At 35.4% G+C, this 17304-nt stretch overlaps 1 protein-coding gene across 6 annotated transcripts in view; it reads right to left on the minus strand.

The window, feature by feature from the left end:
• Positions 1–17304, minus strand: part of FAF1 (Fas associated factor 1) — a 529019-nt gene that overhangs the window by 175206 nt on the left and 336509 nt on the right. For all 6 annotated transcript variants that reach the window (XM_030328128.1, XM_030328134.1, XM_030328133.1 and 3 more), the window contains one exon: positions 697–792. In XM_030328128.1, the coding sequence (XP_030183988.1) occupies positions 697–792 (96 nt within the window). The remainder of the gene's footprint in view (positions 1–696; positions 793–17304) is intronic.

The raw sequence follows: 17304 nt of genomic DNA on the forward strand, positions 1-17304 counted from the left end.
TTTTAAACAGCTAAACTGTAATGTACAATCTATCTTTCCCCATTCCCTTGTATCCAAAGTCATAGCTGGACACAGAGTGCTATTTGTAACCATGGAAAAGATATTGCCTTTTAACACTGTTCAGACCCATAAAGACACACATCCCATACACAAACACGCTGAATCTTATCTGCCCCTCTTCTCTTTTTATAACACCCTATATGCTATCACTGCTTTTATTACATTATGCCATTATTATTAATTTGCTAATTTACCATGTTTCACTCTGAGCACCTTGGTATAGAAACAGTGTTATTCACCTTTGTTACCTAGTATTAAGCACAACATCTGGCTCATAGAAAGTGCTCCAACTCCAGGAGTTAAAGGACCTTCAGGATCAGTCTTAATAACTGTATTCTACTATATAGTTAGCAGCAAAGAAAATCCTTTAGTCAACCTGTCAATTCTAAGTAAAATTCATTTCAACCAATTCACCTGAATTCTGTCTGTTGAAACATGAAACTTATACACCAAGAAGGAGCACATTAGCAATAAACTCGCATGAAAAGTTTCTGTCTTCAAGAATTTACTGAGACTTTATTCACGCTACATTAACTTTATCTATTCATTTGTGTGGCAGATAAAAAAGAATAGGAAGTGGGCAGGTAGGTGAAAGACAGGCCTCCTATTCACTGAAAAGCTGGCAAACAGGCTTACCTCTTCGGACTGCTCCCGGGTCTGCGCAGGTGAAGATCTTCTCCCCACTGTAAGTCGATGGCAGGGATAAGATAGCCCTGATTCAGCAAGACACATCTGTAAAAAGAAGAATCCATCATTTGTAAACAAAATGAGGCCATGTTTCACAAAAGGACTTTACTTTTGATATTTTCTATTATTTTTGAAGTTAGACTAGAAAGCTCACTCTAGTAGCCCATGCATTATATTACCAGGAAGGCTTTGAAAATTTGAAATTTTTCCATATATGGGATGTTACAATAGTCAAGGCCTCTTTTTTGTTGGCTTAAACAACATAAATCTATTTTCTCACAGTCCTGGAGGTTGAAAGTCTGAGATCAAGATGTTGGTTGGCAGGGTTGGTTTCTTTTTTTTCCCTTTACTCTATTTATTTTTTTCTTTTATTATATTTTCTTTTTATTTTTTCTAGTTAGAAACATTTTATTAAAATGTACCAGATTAAAACCCATATTTTCAGACCACAGGATGTTAATACATTCAACAAAAATTTATATTATCCTACTGTTGTGAATTTATAGAGTAATAACCCAAATCCATTTTGATCAGATAACTGAAATACCCTTCCTAGGTTACGCTTTATAGACATCACAAATCCCTTATAATAATGTAAACAAAATGACCCTTCCCTAAAAGGTGAACTTGAGAACTTCAGTCCACCTTTTCAGGACTTGCACTTCTTTGTGTACTTCCTGATGGGGAGTGGCTTCTTTTGGAAATGGAGATCTGGACTTTGGCTGATTCTTGATAGTGAAACAGAACTGATTCTTTTTTTTTTTTTTTTTTTTTTTTTACGTTTATTTATTTTTGGGACAGAGCGAGACAGAGCACGAACGGGGGAGGGGCAGAGAGAGAGGGAGACACAGAATCGGAAACAGGCTCCAGGCTCTGAGCCGTCAGCCCAGAGCCTGACGCAGGGCTCGAACTCACGGACCGTGAGATCGTGACCTGGCTGAAGTCGGACGCTTAACTGACTGCGCCACCCAGGCGCCCCCAGAACTGATTCTTGATCTTGACCTAGATGTTTTTATGGAACCAGATGTAGACCTCTGTGTGAAGCTGATCTCGATCTACAGAGAAACACAGATCTTGATCGCTGAGGAGATGGTGATCTTGACCTCCTTTCCCTGCTCCTGCTATGTGAACAAGAGTATCATCTACCTCTGGATCTAATTAAATGTGATCTAGACTGTGACCTGCTTCTCCTCCACCAGCTGTCAAGATGACATTCATAAGCATAATGTCCCTTTTTGCCACATTCATAGCATCTATCATTGGGATCAAAGGAATCCCAGGTGGTTGGTCTATCAAAATCAGAGCTCTGAGGCATATTTGTTGATAATTCAACTCTCACTTGGGAACCACAAATCACCTCCCTGCCCAGGCCTCGCATTGCATCTTCTGCATATCTAGGATCTTCAAATTCCACAAAGGTAAATCTTGGAGGATTTCTCATAATCCACACAGTTCTTAAGATACTGTAATAACCAAAAGCCCTTTCTAACTCTCCTCTGCTGACACTGGTTCCCAGACTACCAACATATACCTTGGTTTTCTCCTCCACACCACCCACAAGGTGACATGATGCCTGGCTGTTCTCAATGCCCAGGGAGCAATCAGTACAAAAGATGCAGCACCGACTCAGTTGCCAATGGTATTGGCAGCCTTAAGTTTTTATTTTAATTCCAGCAGAGTTAACATATACAGTGTTACATTAGTTTCAGGTGTAAATATATTGATTCAACAATTCCACACATCACCCAGTGCTCATCACAGTAAGTGCACTCTTTAATCCTCATCATGTATTTCACCCATTTGCCCATATACCTTCCCTTTGGTAACCATCAGTTTGTTCTTTATAGTTAGGAGTATGTTTCTTGGTTTGTTGCTTTTTTCCCTTTGCTCATTTGTTTTGTTTAAATTCCACATATGAGTGAATCATATGGTATTTGTCTTTCTCTGACTATTTTGCTTAGCATTATACTCTGTAGATCCATTCACATTGCTGCAAATGTTAATAGGTTTCATTCTTTTATAGGGCTGAATAATATTTATATATACATCTATATACACACATATATATGTGAGTGTGTATATATATATATATATAATCTATATACAATGTATATATGATCTATATACAATGTGCATATATATAATCTATATACAATGTATATAATATATATACACATTGTATGCATAATATATATACTATATATATGTACACGTGTATATATAATATATACATTATATATATATAAAATATATCTCACCTCTTCTTTATCCATTCATTGACAGATGGACACAGGCTGCTTCCATAACTTGGCTATTGTAAATAATACTCCTGTAAACATTGGGGGTGCATGTATCCATTTGAATTAGTACTTCTGTATTCTTTGGGTAAATACCCAGTAGTGTGATTGCCGGATCATAGGGTAGTTCTATTTTTAACTTTTTGAGGAATCTCTATACTGTTTTCCACAGTGGCTGTACCAGTTTGCATGTCCACGAACAATGCAAGGGAGTTCCCTTTTCTCTACATCCTTGCCAACACTTGTTGTTTCTTGTGTTTTTGATTTTAGCCATTCTGACAGGTGTGAGGTGGTATCTCATTGTGGTTTCCATTTGTATTTTTCTGATGATGAGTGATCTTTTGAGCATCTTTTCATGTGTCTGTTGGCCATCTGTATGTCTTCTTTGGAGAAATGTCTGTTCATGTCTTTTGCCCATTTTTTTATTGGATTATTTGTTTTGGGGGTGTGAGTTGTATTAAGTTCTTTATATATTTTGTATAGTAATGCTTTATCAGATATGTCATTTGCAAATATCTTCTCCCAGTCAATATGTTGCCTCTTAATTTTGTGGATTATTTCCTTTGCTGTGCAGAAGCTTTTTATTTTGATGCAGTACCAATAGTTTATTTTTAGTCAAGGCTATTTTTCATAAGACAATAGACTGGTGCTCCAGGAAACTGTAATAAGTCTAAAATAAAGCTAATCATATATAACCTCCACATCACCACCCAGTACTAGTATGTCTGTTACTCTTCCAAATAGAATAATACTTCAGTTTACTAATTCCCAGGGCAGTGCTCTATAAATCTTTTTGGAGGGTACTTGGAATAGTGTTTGTTGAAGGCACTAAAAAGAAAAATTTCCACAGACAGTAACAATGTCATTTATTATTTAATCATATTAATCCACAATATCAAATTATTATAGCTTATGAATCTATAATATATGTAAAGCACCTAGCACAGTACCTGGCACACAAACATTCAGTTAATTTTTATTACCATTATGATCCAAGATGTTACCCAAAGAATCTGCCTAGTTTAGCCAACATAATTAAAGCCACATATATTTACTTCTATTGAAGTTTTTAGTGGGTCAGATATTAAATAATTAATTTGAGGTTTAAATTAAATTTGGGAAAATGTGAGCAAATATGAGTACATGTCATTTTTGTCTACACAGAATTAAAACAATATTAAATAGCCAAAAGAGGGTGTTTTCTCTAATGTTCATGAAATGACACATTGGTGTATTTAATATAATGATGATAAAAAGTTTCTTTTATTATTATTAGAAATAACATAGGGTCTCCATTAGCACACTGAAAACATCCATTGGTAACTTTTTGGGAGGTGTGAATTAAACTGGTATCTGAGGAAACCTAAATATCTGTAAATTCATAAAAACCAACCAAAGACACAATAGTGGGTTGGTCATGAGTACAATTCAAACATGTGTTACAAATAAGCTAATTATCTGAAGACAAGTACTGGAATGAAAACTACAAATGTCACATAACTATACAGGTATTTTCAATCATGTGAGGTATGTGCTGTCATATATATTATACTGATAAAAATCATTTGTATTTGATTATTATTTTTCCTTTAGTCTGGTTAGAGGTTTTTTTAAATTATTTTTTTTTTATTGGAGTAAAGTACACCTAACCTTTGCCACTTTAGCCATTTCATTTTACTTATTTTTAAAGTAACTCTATGGCCAACGTGGGTCTCGAACTCACGACTTTCCAATCAAGAATCCCATGCTCTCCCAACTGAGGCAGCCAGGTGCCCCACGGTTAGAGATTTTTGTTAGTTTGTTTGGCATTTATATATTCTGGCCCTGTACCTTACAAATGCTAGACAACCTGATTAATAATAATTACAGAAAGCAAACTGCATCCTTCCTGTCATTCTATTCATCATTTATCATAATTAACTCAATTTATTTTATTTCAGTACCAAGAAAAGCAAAGCTAATTTGGATAAGAAGCACAGGCTAAATTTAAGTCACATTAACTTTCACAATAGTTTTCATTTAAAAAAAGTTCTCCTCCCCCATCCTGAAATCCTCTGGTAATGAAACAATAATGATGGTAAATGTCACTGACAATTAGAAGCAGTGTAGCATAATGGAAAGAAATTTGGACCAGGAGCCAGAAAAATCTTGAGTCAAGTACTTCCCAGCCTCCTGAACTTGTGAAAGTCTCTATTCTAAGCCAGAGTTTTCCATTTATTGAGGTAAGTAATCCCTGACTTAACTACGTCAATGGACTTTTGAAAGGGTTAAATTAAGGTAAGTAAAAGCTGATTTTGAAAGTATACGGACTAGGCAGAAGACCTATTATCAGTCCAATGATCATTATTTTTAGGACCTGGAGAGAGAAATGGTGATTAGATACTACTGTGACTACCTTTGCATAGCAGCCTAATCATGTGTAAGTTATAAGAGGACATATTTTAGAAGTTGGAGGAAAGTACTCGTTAAAAGTACATAGTACTACAAATGGGCTGGCTCCTCAATGGGCTGGTGTCTATAGTTATTAACATTAACCTTTCCCATAGCTACTAGTAATTCCTGAAGAGGAGTGGCCAGCACTTTCTCCTTAGCCTACAGCTGACCAAGTGGGCCTCTGCATCACTCTATTTCAGACACCAATCACAATCCACTGAGGAAATTACAGGGTCAGGAATTTCTGAGTTACTATGTGCCCAGTGTAAGTCTGTCCTAAGGGAACATATATACCAGGTGGAGAGACAAAAGATGCATATAAGAATAGGCACAAAAAAAAGGGAATAAAAGTGAGTAAAGATGGGGCTATATCTCCTCCAGGCAGTTTCTGTAGGGCTAGCAACCCCTTGGAAGGGACAATGGTTACTCAGAGAGTGATTTCAAAAATTTAGGGCTAAAGTAAATGTTTGCTGGGACTCATAACCTAAATTTATATAAAAGATGTGTAGTCAGAAGGCTGAGATTCTCGACTGGCTAAATCATTCAACTGCCCAATGACTATGGGAAAATCATTTAGAATTTCTGTATTTCAGTTTTCTTAGAAAGAGAATGGATTAATAAACCTGTCCTTAAATACAAAAATAGGGTAATACAATCTGTTCTCCCTCACAGAGTTGATATGAAGATCCAATGAGATAATGTATGTGAAACCAAATGGTTATATAATTATAAAGGATCGATACTATTATCGTTGGGGCATTTATTTTGCAAAAAATTGGAAAAAAGGATTAGGGCTGCAGGTTTGCTTGATTTTATAGTTGCAGAGGGTTGCCTTAAAAAATTTAGATTTGCATACATCATATTAGTTAATTAACCTATAAAAAATGGTAATCTCTCAATCACAAGACTGCTTTACCCTAATATAATGAAGGACTGTGACTCATTTGCAAAATCTATTTCAAGGCTTTATTCAGGTTTTTTTTTTTTTTCTGGCCATGTTAGACTGTAATTCTCTGACTTTCCATCATCACAGATTCAGAGATTCAAAATAAGCTCACAAATTCAAAAAGAAATCAAGTCAAAATCCTTTTATTATTTAATTCTATACCTTTAAATAAATAAAACACATCTGAGGGTATAATCTTCTGAATGCTTAGGGATAGGTTGGGGTAAAAGAATTTCATGCCTAAAAATCTCACTGGCTATTATATACATTAAATGGGTCATGGATTTAATTAAATCAAACTATTATATACATAAAATGGGTTATTTGTTGAATGGCATGAGAGTTATATGTATATTTATTTACATGTAAAGATTTATTTTTTTTTAAAGAGTAATTGTAGGTTTACAACAAAATTGAGAAGAAAGTACAGAGGTTTCTCCAATACCCCCTACCATATGCCCCCAATAGGCATAGTCTCTCCCATCATCAACATCATTTACCAGAATGGGGTTTTTTTTACCAACGATAAACCTATACTGACACATCGTAATTACTCTAAGTCCAGAGTTTGCATTAGGGTTCACTCTTTGTGTTGTACATTTTATATGTTTGGAAAAAGATATAATGGTATTTATGCATCATTATAATATCATACACAGTATTTTCACTACCTTAAAAATCCTCTGTGCTCTGACTATTCATCTCTATTTCCCCTCACCACACCTGGCAACCACCAATCTTTTTCCTGTCACCATAGTTTTGCCTTTTCCAGAATGTCATTCCAAATTGGTCTCTTTCAATTAGTAATATGCATTTTAAAGTTCATCCATGTCTTTTCATGGTTTAAAATCTCATTTCCTTTTAGTATTGAATGATATTCTATTGTCTGGGTGAACCAGTTTGTTTAGCCATTCACCTACTAAAAGATGTCTTGGCTGCTTCCAGATTATGGCAATTATGAATAAAGCTGCTATCAACATCTGTGAGTAGGTTTTTGTGTGAAGCTAAGTTTTCAACCCCTCTAGGTAAATGCCAAGAAACTCAGTTGCTAGATCATATGGTAAGAGTATGTTTAGTTTTCTAAGAAACTGCTAAACCATATTCCAAAGTGGCGGTAACATTTTGCATCCCTAACAACAGTGAATGAGAGTTCCTATTGCTTCACATCCTCACCAGCATTTGCTGTTGTCAGTGGTCTGGATTTTGGTCATTTAATAGGTGTTTTTTAATTTGCATTTCTCTGATGACATATGATGTGGAGCATCTTTTCATATGCTTATTTGCCATCTGTATATCTCCTTTGGTAAGATGTCTATTAAGGTCTTTGGCTCACTTTTTAATTGGGTTGTTCATTTTCTTGTTGAGTTTTAAGAGTTTCTTGTATTTTAGATAAAAACCCTTTATTAGACGTAACTTTTGTAGATACTTTCTACCAGTTTGTGGCTTATTTTCTGATTTTCTTGAAAGCAAGACTTCTAAAGTCTGAGTGTCTGGAGTTCAAATTCACTTCTGGTAGTTATTATTCTATTATTTACTCCAATCAATATTTCATATCTCAAACCTCAGTTTCTTCTACAACAATGGATAATATTACCTTTCCTAACAGGCTTTCTGTAAGATGGCTTAAAGGAAAATAGATTTGCCACATAGTAGGTATTCCATCAGTTAGTGAATACTCTTAAGATTTAGTATTTTCTTAGGAACATATTAACTATGCCAATGATTCTCAAAATGCAGTTTATTGACAGGGTTCTTGAGATCCTTTTAGGGGGTCCACAACATCAAAATAATTTTCATAATAACACTTAGATGGTATTTGACTTTTCCAATGTGTTTTTACACTGACAATGAAAAAACAATGGTGGGCAAAACTGCCGGTACCTTAGCACAAATCAAGGGAGTGACACCAAACTGTGTGAAAGTCTCCAGTGCCATGTACTCACTATAAAAATGTCCAGCAAAGAATGTCCCTGCTGAATCAGTAAAAAATACTACTTTTAATTAAACATGACTCTTGAGTACATACACCTCTTTTAAAACTCTCTGTGTGAACAAATGGGAAGTCTGCAAAAAGCACTCCTGCTGTATATGGCAAAGTATGATGGTTTTGCTGAGGAAAAAGCACTTGTGTAATTGTTTGCCTTGTGTGCTGAACCAACAATTTTTTCAATGGAACACTGTTATTACTTAAATGACTGGCGCACAAACAATGGCTATTTGGATTTAGGTGTCTGACAGAATTTTCTTCAAAAACGAATGAAGCAAGCCTGTTACTTCAAGGAACAGGTCTGAGAGTTATCAGTTACCCATGAAAAAATTTGAGTTTTCAAATAAAAATTAAAATTTTGAAAAACGTATTAGCCACCATGAGCTCAACAGCTTCCTAAAGCTTAAAAACTTTCTTTTCTTTCTTTCTTTTTTTAAAATAAGATTTTATTTTTAAGTAATCTCGACACCCACAGTGGGGCTCAAACTCACAACCTTGAGATTAAGAGTCGCATGATCCACCGACCGGGCCAGCCATGTGCTCCCTTAAAGACTTTTCCAATGAGATTGGTAGTGATATTAACAGGTGATCGGTTTTTTTTTATATCAAATAATGAAATATGTCAACATTAGAAAATCTGCATAACTCAGAGGACCGATACTCTCTGGATGAACAATGAATGCATGATATTATAAAATTATGCACTGGAAAAGGATCTATTTAAAGTGCAAGACAGATCAATGGATCTTACTGTAACAAAGTTACAAAATGTATATTTAAATAGCTGTAGATTCCATATCAAAACTAACATTTAGAGGGGCACCTGGGTGTCTCAGTCGGTTAAGTGTCTGACTTCAGCTCAGGTCATGATCTCTCAGTTTGTGAGTTTGAACCCCACATCAAGCTCTCTGCTGTCAGTGCAGAGCCTGCTTCTGATCATCTGTCTCCCTTTCTCTCTGCCCCCTCTCCTGCTCATGCTCTCGCCTTCTCTGTCAAAAATAAACATTAAAAATAATCTTTTAAAACTAACATTTAGCTATCACTTATTGAGTTCCGATCTAGTATCAGAGAAGAATATTCACAATTATCTGAAAAGACTATTAAAATACTCCTTCTTTCTCCAGGAGGAGCCAGGATGTAGGCTTGGATTTTCTTCCTATACCTCCACCAAAATGATATATTCACAACAGGTGAATGCAAAAGATACGAGAAACTACTTGTCTTCTATTAAGCCAGACATTAAGGAGATTTGTAAAAGCGTAACACATCACTCACTAATTTTATTTTTTGTAAAATACAATTACTTTTAATTAAAAGGTGTTATTGATATCAACGTGTAATGGACTTATTATTATCTTAAGTAAACATTTAATTTTTTCTTGGGACACTTGGGTGGCTCAGTCGGTTAAGTGTCCGACTCTTGGTTTCAGCTCAGGTCATGATCTCGTGATTCTTGAGTTCAGGCCCCACCTCGGGCTCTGTGCTGACAGCACAGAGGGAGCCTCCTTGGGATTCTCTCTCCCCTTCTCTCTGCCCCTCCCCACCTGTCTCTCTCTCAAAATAAACTTATAAATAAGCAAAAAATAAAAAAAAAAACTTAATTTTTCTCAATATTAATTTTGAATATGGCAAATGTTATTAGATATAATCCTTGTAGACAAAAGCTCTTTGGGGTCTTCGATGATTTTTAAAGAGTACAGAAGGATCCTGAGACTAAAAGGTTGTAAATTATGCAAGGTATACAGATAAAACTAATTTTCATAAATAATGGCAATTATTTGAAACAACTGAGAAACTCTCAAAGTGCTTTCTTTTGTGAAGTTTTAGAATCTTCTCAATGTTTCCCCTTACATAATTAAGAAAGCATATAGTGTTTCCTCATAAACAAATTAAAATGAAATATTAGGGCAATGTGCAAATGACAACTCATATAAACCATCATAATTGATCACAGGCCACCTCTAACAAGCCATTGACACAGTACTATTATTTTAAGCTTAGTTGTCAGAATGTTTATAGGGCCCTTCTTAAATAACACTTTCTTTAAAAATATGAATTAGTTCTTCAAAGTATTTTTTATTCTGTAGCTAACTTTTAGCCCTCTCCCCCACATTGCAGCTTGTCTTTTTTCCTCACTGTTAAATCACTGAGACTAAGACATTTTAAGAGTTCTGAATTGGAGACCAAGTTATGGGACTTAGGGCTAGTCATCAGGGGCCTTAATATTCTCTTTTGTAAAATATGAGAGCAACCCACATGAAAGACCTCTCAGACCCTTTCCAGCTCTTATGAACTGTCATCTTAATACATCACTAAGAATATTCAGTTCAATCACCTGAAGGATCCTTGTCCTGAATGTGACACACTTAATAATAAAACCTAAGTACTATAAAACTATAGCTTTACTATTTATATCTTTTAAAAACTAGTTTGTAAAATACAATGCTCTTGTATTTAAAAAATATTAATAAAAGAAAAAAATTTTAAACACAAGAGCATTTTATTTTACAAACTAATTTTTAATTTTTTTTTCAACGTTTATTTATTTTTGGGACAGAGAGAGACAGAGCATGAACAGGGGAGGGGCAGAGAGAGAGGGAGACACAGAATCGGAAACAGGCTCCAGGCTCCGAGCCATCAGCCCAGAGCCCGACGCGGGGCTCGAACTCACGGACGGCGAGATCGTGACCTGGCCGAAGTCGGACGCTTAACCGACTGCACCACCCAGGCGCCCCTACAAACTAATTTTTAAAAGATACAAATAGTAAAGCTATAGTTTTACAATACTTAGGTTTTATTATTAAATATTTATTTATTTTGAGAGAGCGAGCGAGTGAGCATGTGCATACAAGCAGGTGAGGGGCAGAGAAAGGGAGAGAGAAGAATCCCAAGCAGGTTCCACGCTGTCAGCATAGAGCCCAACTTGGGGCTTGATCTCACAAACCCATGAGATCATGACCTGAGCCGAAATCAAGAGTTGGATGCTTAACTGACTGAGCCACCATCCTGACAAGGCAGCAGCATAGAATACAATCATTGTAGTACAAAGAAGATATACACACACATCATTGAGTATTGCTTTATTGAGGTATAAGTGACCTACAATAAACCATACAGGTTTTAAAATATATAATTTGATAAGGTTTGAAATATATATACAAATACCCATGAAATTACTCAGTAGTTTTAAAAATATTTTAGTAATAATTGCTATTATTGAGAGCTTAATATATATTGGTATTATGTGTGTGCTTTATATGCATTACTCCACTTAACTGTCACAATAACTCTGCTTGGTAAGTATTATTGTAATCCCCATTTTAAAGAGAAGGATACTGAACCTTACATAGATTAAGGAGCTTGCCCAAGGTCACAGAGCTACTAAGTAGTGAGCCAAAACTCAAACTCAGGAAGTTTTATCTCAGAAGCATTTAGAAATAATTCAATCCTCTCTCTCTCTCCCTCTGCCCCTCTCCCCTGCTTCCTTTCTCTCTCTCTCTCTCTCTCTCTCAAAAAACAAAAACAAAAACAAAAACAAAAACAAAAACAAAAACAAAAACAAAAATGGTGGGTAGGGGGGTATGCTTGAGTGGCTCAGTCAGTTAAGCAACTGATTCTTGATTTCAGCTCAGGTCATGATCTCACAGTTGTGAGATCCAACCCCGAGCTGGGATCCTCTCTGGGCTCCTTGCTGGGTATGGGGCCTGCTTAAGTTTCTCTCTTCCTCTCCATCTGTCCCTCCTGCAAAAGCATGCGCATGCTTGCTCCCTCCCTAAAATAAAATAAAATAAAATAAAATAAAATAAAATAAAATAAAACAAAACAATTAAGGCCCTACCATATGTTGTCTGATGGACTGATAAACAATAATTACTTTCTTTGACTTAAGCAAACAGCTGCTCCTGGATATCATCAATTTGGCAGGTATGATATTTTATTTTTTTATTTTATTTTTTTTTCAACGTTTATTTTTATTTTTGGGACAGAGAGAGACAGAGCATGAATGGGGGAGGGGCAGAGAGAGAGGGAGACACAGAATCGGAAACAGGCTCCAGGCTCTGAGCCATCAGCCCAGAGGCCGACGCGGGGCTCGAACTCACGGACCGCGAGATCGTGACCTGGCTGAAGTCGGACGCTTAACCGACTGCGCCACCCAGGCGCCCCAAGGTATGATATTTTAAATGCTGAACATAATATATGTCTACCATATATGACAATCCTGAAAATTAAAGACAAACATGATTGCACAGATCACAAAATGGCCTCAGAGGGGTAGAATAACTTGTCTAAGATCACTGAACTACTAAGTGGCAAACCAGATTTTATTCCAAAAGCCATGGAGTTTTCAACTACATCACCTATCTGACCAATCCAAAGCTTTTCATGAATAAGAATCCCTGAAGATGACTGCTGGATCACCCCTTTAAAACTTTCAGATGCTCACTGTTCAGCTAGACAGATTAAGACAGTTATAAGCCAAACTGAATCATGAGGCTGAAGTTTCATTTACTGCCAACCAGAGTGCAAATCAAAAAAAACTTATTTATTCACAATCTGAGCTTTTTTTTTTTTTTTTTTAAATCACTTATGTGCTAGAAAAGTCACAGAGCTTTAATTTGTGGCAGGTTGAAGCAAGCTTATTAAGAATGTTAGTTACCAAGTGCACATCCACTTGTCTGGACTAGCCCACTGCCACATTCTTGTAGCAGGGTTAAATAGCAGTTTAGTCACCTCATAAAAAAAAAAAAAAGCACACTGTTAATAAGGAAGTGACTAATAACAATCTGGAACCAATGGAATCTTATAAGAGATGTGCAGGTCAAGATCAATTACCTACAAAACTCCTGTGTAAAGAGCTCAAAAACTGTGTTCTTTTCCTGGCCTTGCTGTATTATAGTCCTCAATTGATTTGGCAAGGTTGGTAAGGTTTCATGAAATAAACACCAACAGTAACAAATTCTGAGGCTTTCTGTTATGTATAAAAACACGAATGTTATCTTGCAAGCAAGTAGAGTTGGAAGAAACAAGGATGGCTGTTATAGATATGGCTTCATTTTAGACTCAGAAGATTCAAGTTGGAAGGGTCTTTGAATTCATCAACTGCTGATATCCCAACAAGGAGACCACAGATCTTTAAGTCTCAGCTGAGTTCAGTGCTGCTGCCATACTATCCCCATCAAGCATCCCTTGCTCCATTCAAAGCTAGTAATGTGACTCTCCTGAGAGTTTATCAGCAGCCACTCTTAAGCATCTTCTATCAGTAGCCCCATCATCCCCAGTAGACTCCAAATGAAAAGTAGTTCCTTCTCACAAGAGGATCTAGTCAAATAGTACTATTTAAGGGGAGAAACTGAGATGTAGAGAGGTAATGTTTTACCAAGTCAAACAGCTGCTTAATGATAGCACAAGCATGTTCTCTGGACTCTTAATCTGTTCTTCAAAGATGTTATAGCCAGTTGCCAAATACTATGTTTTGGTTTAATTATCCCAAATTTCTAAAAAAAGACAAAAGTTTAGGAAATATATATAAATAAACTGTTCCTGACTTGTTTTTCTGTTTATTTCTTTTAATCTACCAGACACTGAAAAGATGTTTAACATGATTAATCATCAGAGAAATGCAAATCAGAACCATAATGAGATGTCATCTCACACCAGTCAGAAAGGTTAGTATCAAAAAGACAAAAAAAAAAAAAAAATAACAAGTATTGACAAGGAAATGGAGAAAAGGGCACTGTTGGTGGGAATGTAAATTGGTATAGTTACTGTGGAAAACAATGCAGTTTCCTCAAAAACAAAAGCAACCCTAAAAACAGAAATACCATATGATTCAGTAATTCCATTTCTGGGTATTTACTTGAAAAAAATGAAAACACTAATTTGAAAAGATATATGTACCCAATGTTTACTGCAGCAATATTTACAATAGCCAAGATATAGAAACAACCCAAGTGTCCATAGATAGATGAATGGATAAAGGAGGTGCAGTAAATATACATACAATGGAATATTAGTCATAAAATAGAATGAAACCTTGCCATTCGTGACAACATGAATGGACCTAGAGGGTATTATACTAAGTGAAATAAATCAGAGAAAGATAAATACCATCAAATACCATATGATTTCACTTATATGTGGAAATCTAAAAAACAAAAAAAAACCACAACAAAGAATAACAGACTCACAGAGAACAAACTAGTGGTTGCCAGTGGGGAAGGGAATAGGGAGATGGCTAAAATAGGTGAAGGGGATTAAACAGTACAAATCTACAGTTATGAAATAAGTAAATCATAGGGATGAAAAGTACCGCATAGGGAACATAGTCAATACTGTAATAACTTTGTATGGTGACAGACAGTAACTATACTTATCATGGTGGGCATTTTGTAATGTATATAATTGTCAAATCACTATGTTTTACACCTGAAACTAATATAATATTAAATGTCAACTATATTTCAATTAAAAATTAAAAAAAAAACAAAAAAGAGAAAGAAGGGATTTCAAATCAATAATGACTTGAGACTGATCTTTGAGGAAATGACTGTCAAAATAAATAGCATTTCCTAATGCATTTATGCATTTCCTAATGCATTAGTATGCAGAAATGCCTTAGTGAAGCTACTAATTTGTGGCATTCTTCGATAACCACACTCTAAACTATAAGCTGTATAAGCTGGCCATCTTCTTGGGTCCTCAGTGAACATCTGCAGAGGACAATTTTCAATTAAAATTGCATTACAATATTTTTTTATTTTGGTTCCATTTAACCCATAGTTAGTGTCATAAATTACACGTAACTATTCCCAAGATGTGAACTGTAGATTTGACAAGTTGTAAATTCCACATGACACACTTAATTTAAACTGTCTTTTTAATAAAGAATAAATTTATTAAAATTTTTGAAAATATTTAAAAAGCATGTTGGGATTCTTGAAAACAGAATCAACTGATGCTACTTTTTCACATTATAATTGCCCACCTTCACGCTTCCCTGAACTGGCTCCACATTATCCAGAGTTCTATCAAAGAGAGGTTGCTTGACATAAAAGCTTTAGTTTTTAAGTCTTCTATTGCATCCCATCTCCTAAAACCAGACTGCACCATAAGGAGATAAAGATTTGACCATTGTAATAGAATTAGCAAAATTTCCAAAAAGATGGACTTTTATAAACTAAATAATAACATTCTTGCATTTTATTATTTGATTCTAGTGAGTACATTAGAAGAGCTTCTGAAGTACTTCAGAATACTAGAGTACTTCTGAAGAGCATTAGGTTGTATAAGAATGTAGCCTATTAGACCAGCCTAATGTAGCCTAGTACATAATTTCTCTCATACCTATTTAGTTAAGAATGGTCAGGTTTACCTCTATAAATAAAGATACTAGCTCACACAGACAGACAAGTTACTATTTGCAAGGCAACTTTAAGCAAAAGAAGCTATTTCAGTTGAATCAAGACTTCTGTTTTAAGAAAGTCACCTATTTTGCACAGGGGCAATAATCCATGCTGTGAATGAAAATGGCACTAGTTTCTTAGTTTCTATTTCTACGCTTGGTCATTTAATTGCTTATGAGCACCCTCTGGTGGAGGGCAGAAGAGAGAAAAGAACCTATTAAAAAACATTGCTTCTAACCCACGGGATGGTGGGGGGGGGGGCGAATAATCTGAAACATGCAGAATTCTCTTGAACTTGCCCTTCTTCCCCATAATTATTTCAAAATTTAGAACTAGTTATTGAGTAAGTTATATGAACCATATAGTTACCCAGAGTCTATAACTTAATTATTCGATAAACATTTATGAAGTTCCCATTATGTCAGGTACTAAGATACAGATAACCTGGCCTTGGATCCTGGCTTTGATATTTTATACCATTTCCCAGGAAAGTTGCTTGATCTCATAAAAACCCACTTTTCTAATCTGAGTAATGGGAATAATATCTTTGTTGACAACATTAAAAAGATGATAAGTGAAAAAGTGCTAAGCCTAGTAGACTTAATTTTGCAACTAAAACAAAAACAAAAAGCACACACATTTGATCTTTGGCTCTTTGTCAGAAAAAAGGATTATCTAATAGGTGTTTTCAGATGCAATGCCCAATTATTTCTGTCTTTAAAAATTTAAGACTAGATGACAGTATTGGTATCAGATAGTTTAATAACACCTTATGTCAACTACATTTAACTTAATTGATATGTGTTCTGAACATACACAGAACAACCTAATGTATTAAACTTTTCCATACCAAAGGTATTCAGAAGATGTTGACCAATATTTAATAAAATAAAATACTTTCTTCCTAGGTAAACAAACCAAGCTTATTTAGGGGTTTCTTATCTATTCTCAACAGCTAGTATGTCATTCTTCTAAGTATCGCCCAGTGAAGAGTATGTTTGTTTAGATATATTTTAGCTCTGAGTACATCTAAGAGCCCATCTCTGACATTCACTACCTGCTTATGATGGAAATTTTTATGAGGATATTTTACAAGTGATGTCCAAAAGTGGAAACTCACTTCAGGTTTCCCATTTAATTCCTATAAGATGAACTGAACCAAGACTGAAGGAGAGGAAAACAGCCTGCGGGAGGATGGTGGAGGGGGAGAGGAAAGAAGTGTTGCTATCTGCTGCAGTGACTTTAGGAGACTAAGCCTACTAAGGACTCAGCTTAAATACATTTAACCAGCCTGTAAGCTACTTCTCTTCTATCACCACCATTAAAGCAAATCAAGTACTATTGTTCTTTTATGTCTTAAGGCTGCATGGTGCTCTTTTATGACTTTCTCCCATCAATGCTGCCTATGATAGGATTCCACGCGTATAAAAATATTGGAGGGCTAATACATTGAAAGAACACTGTATATAGATAAAAGGATGTGGATTAAAA

This window comes from Lynx canadensis, chromosome C1 (assembly GCF_007474595.2).
Source record: "Lynx canadensis isolate LIC74 chromosome C1, mLynCan4.pri.v2, whole genome shotgun sequence".
In the NCBI taxonomy this organism is placed as follows: Eukaryota; Metazoa; Chordata; class Mammalia; order Carnivora; family Felidae; genus Lynx; species Lynx canadensis.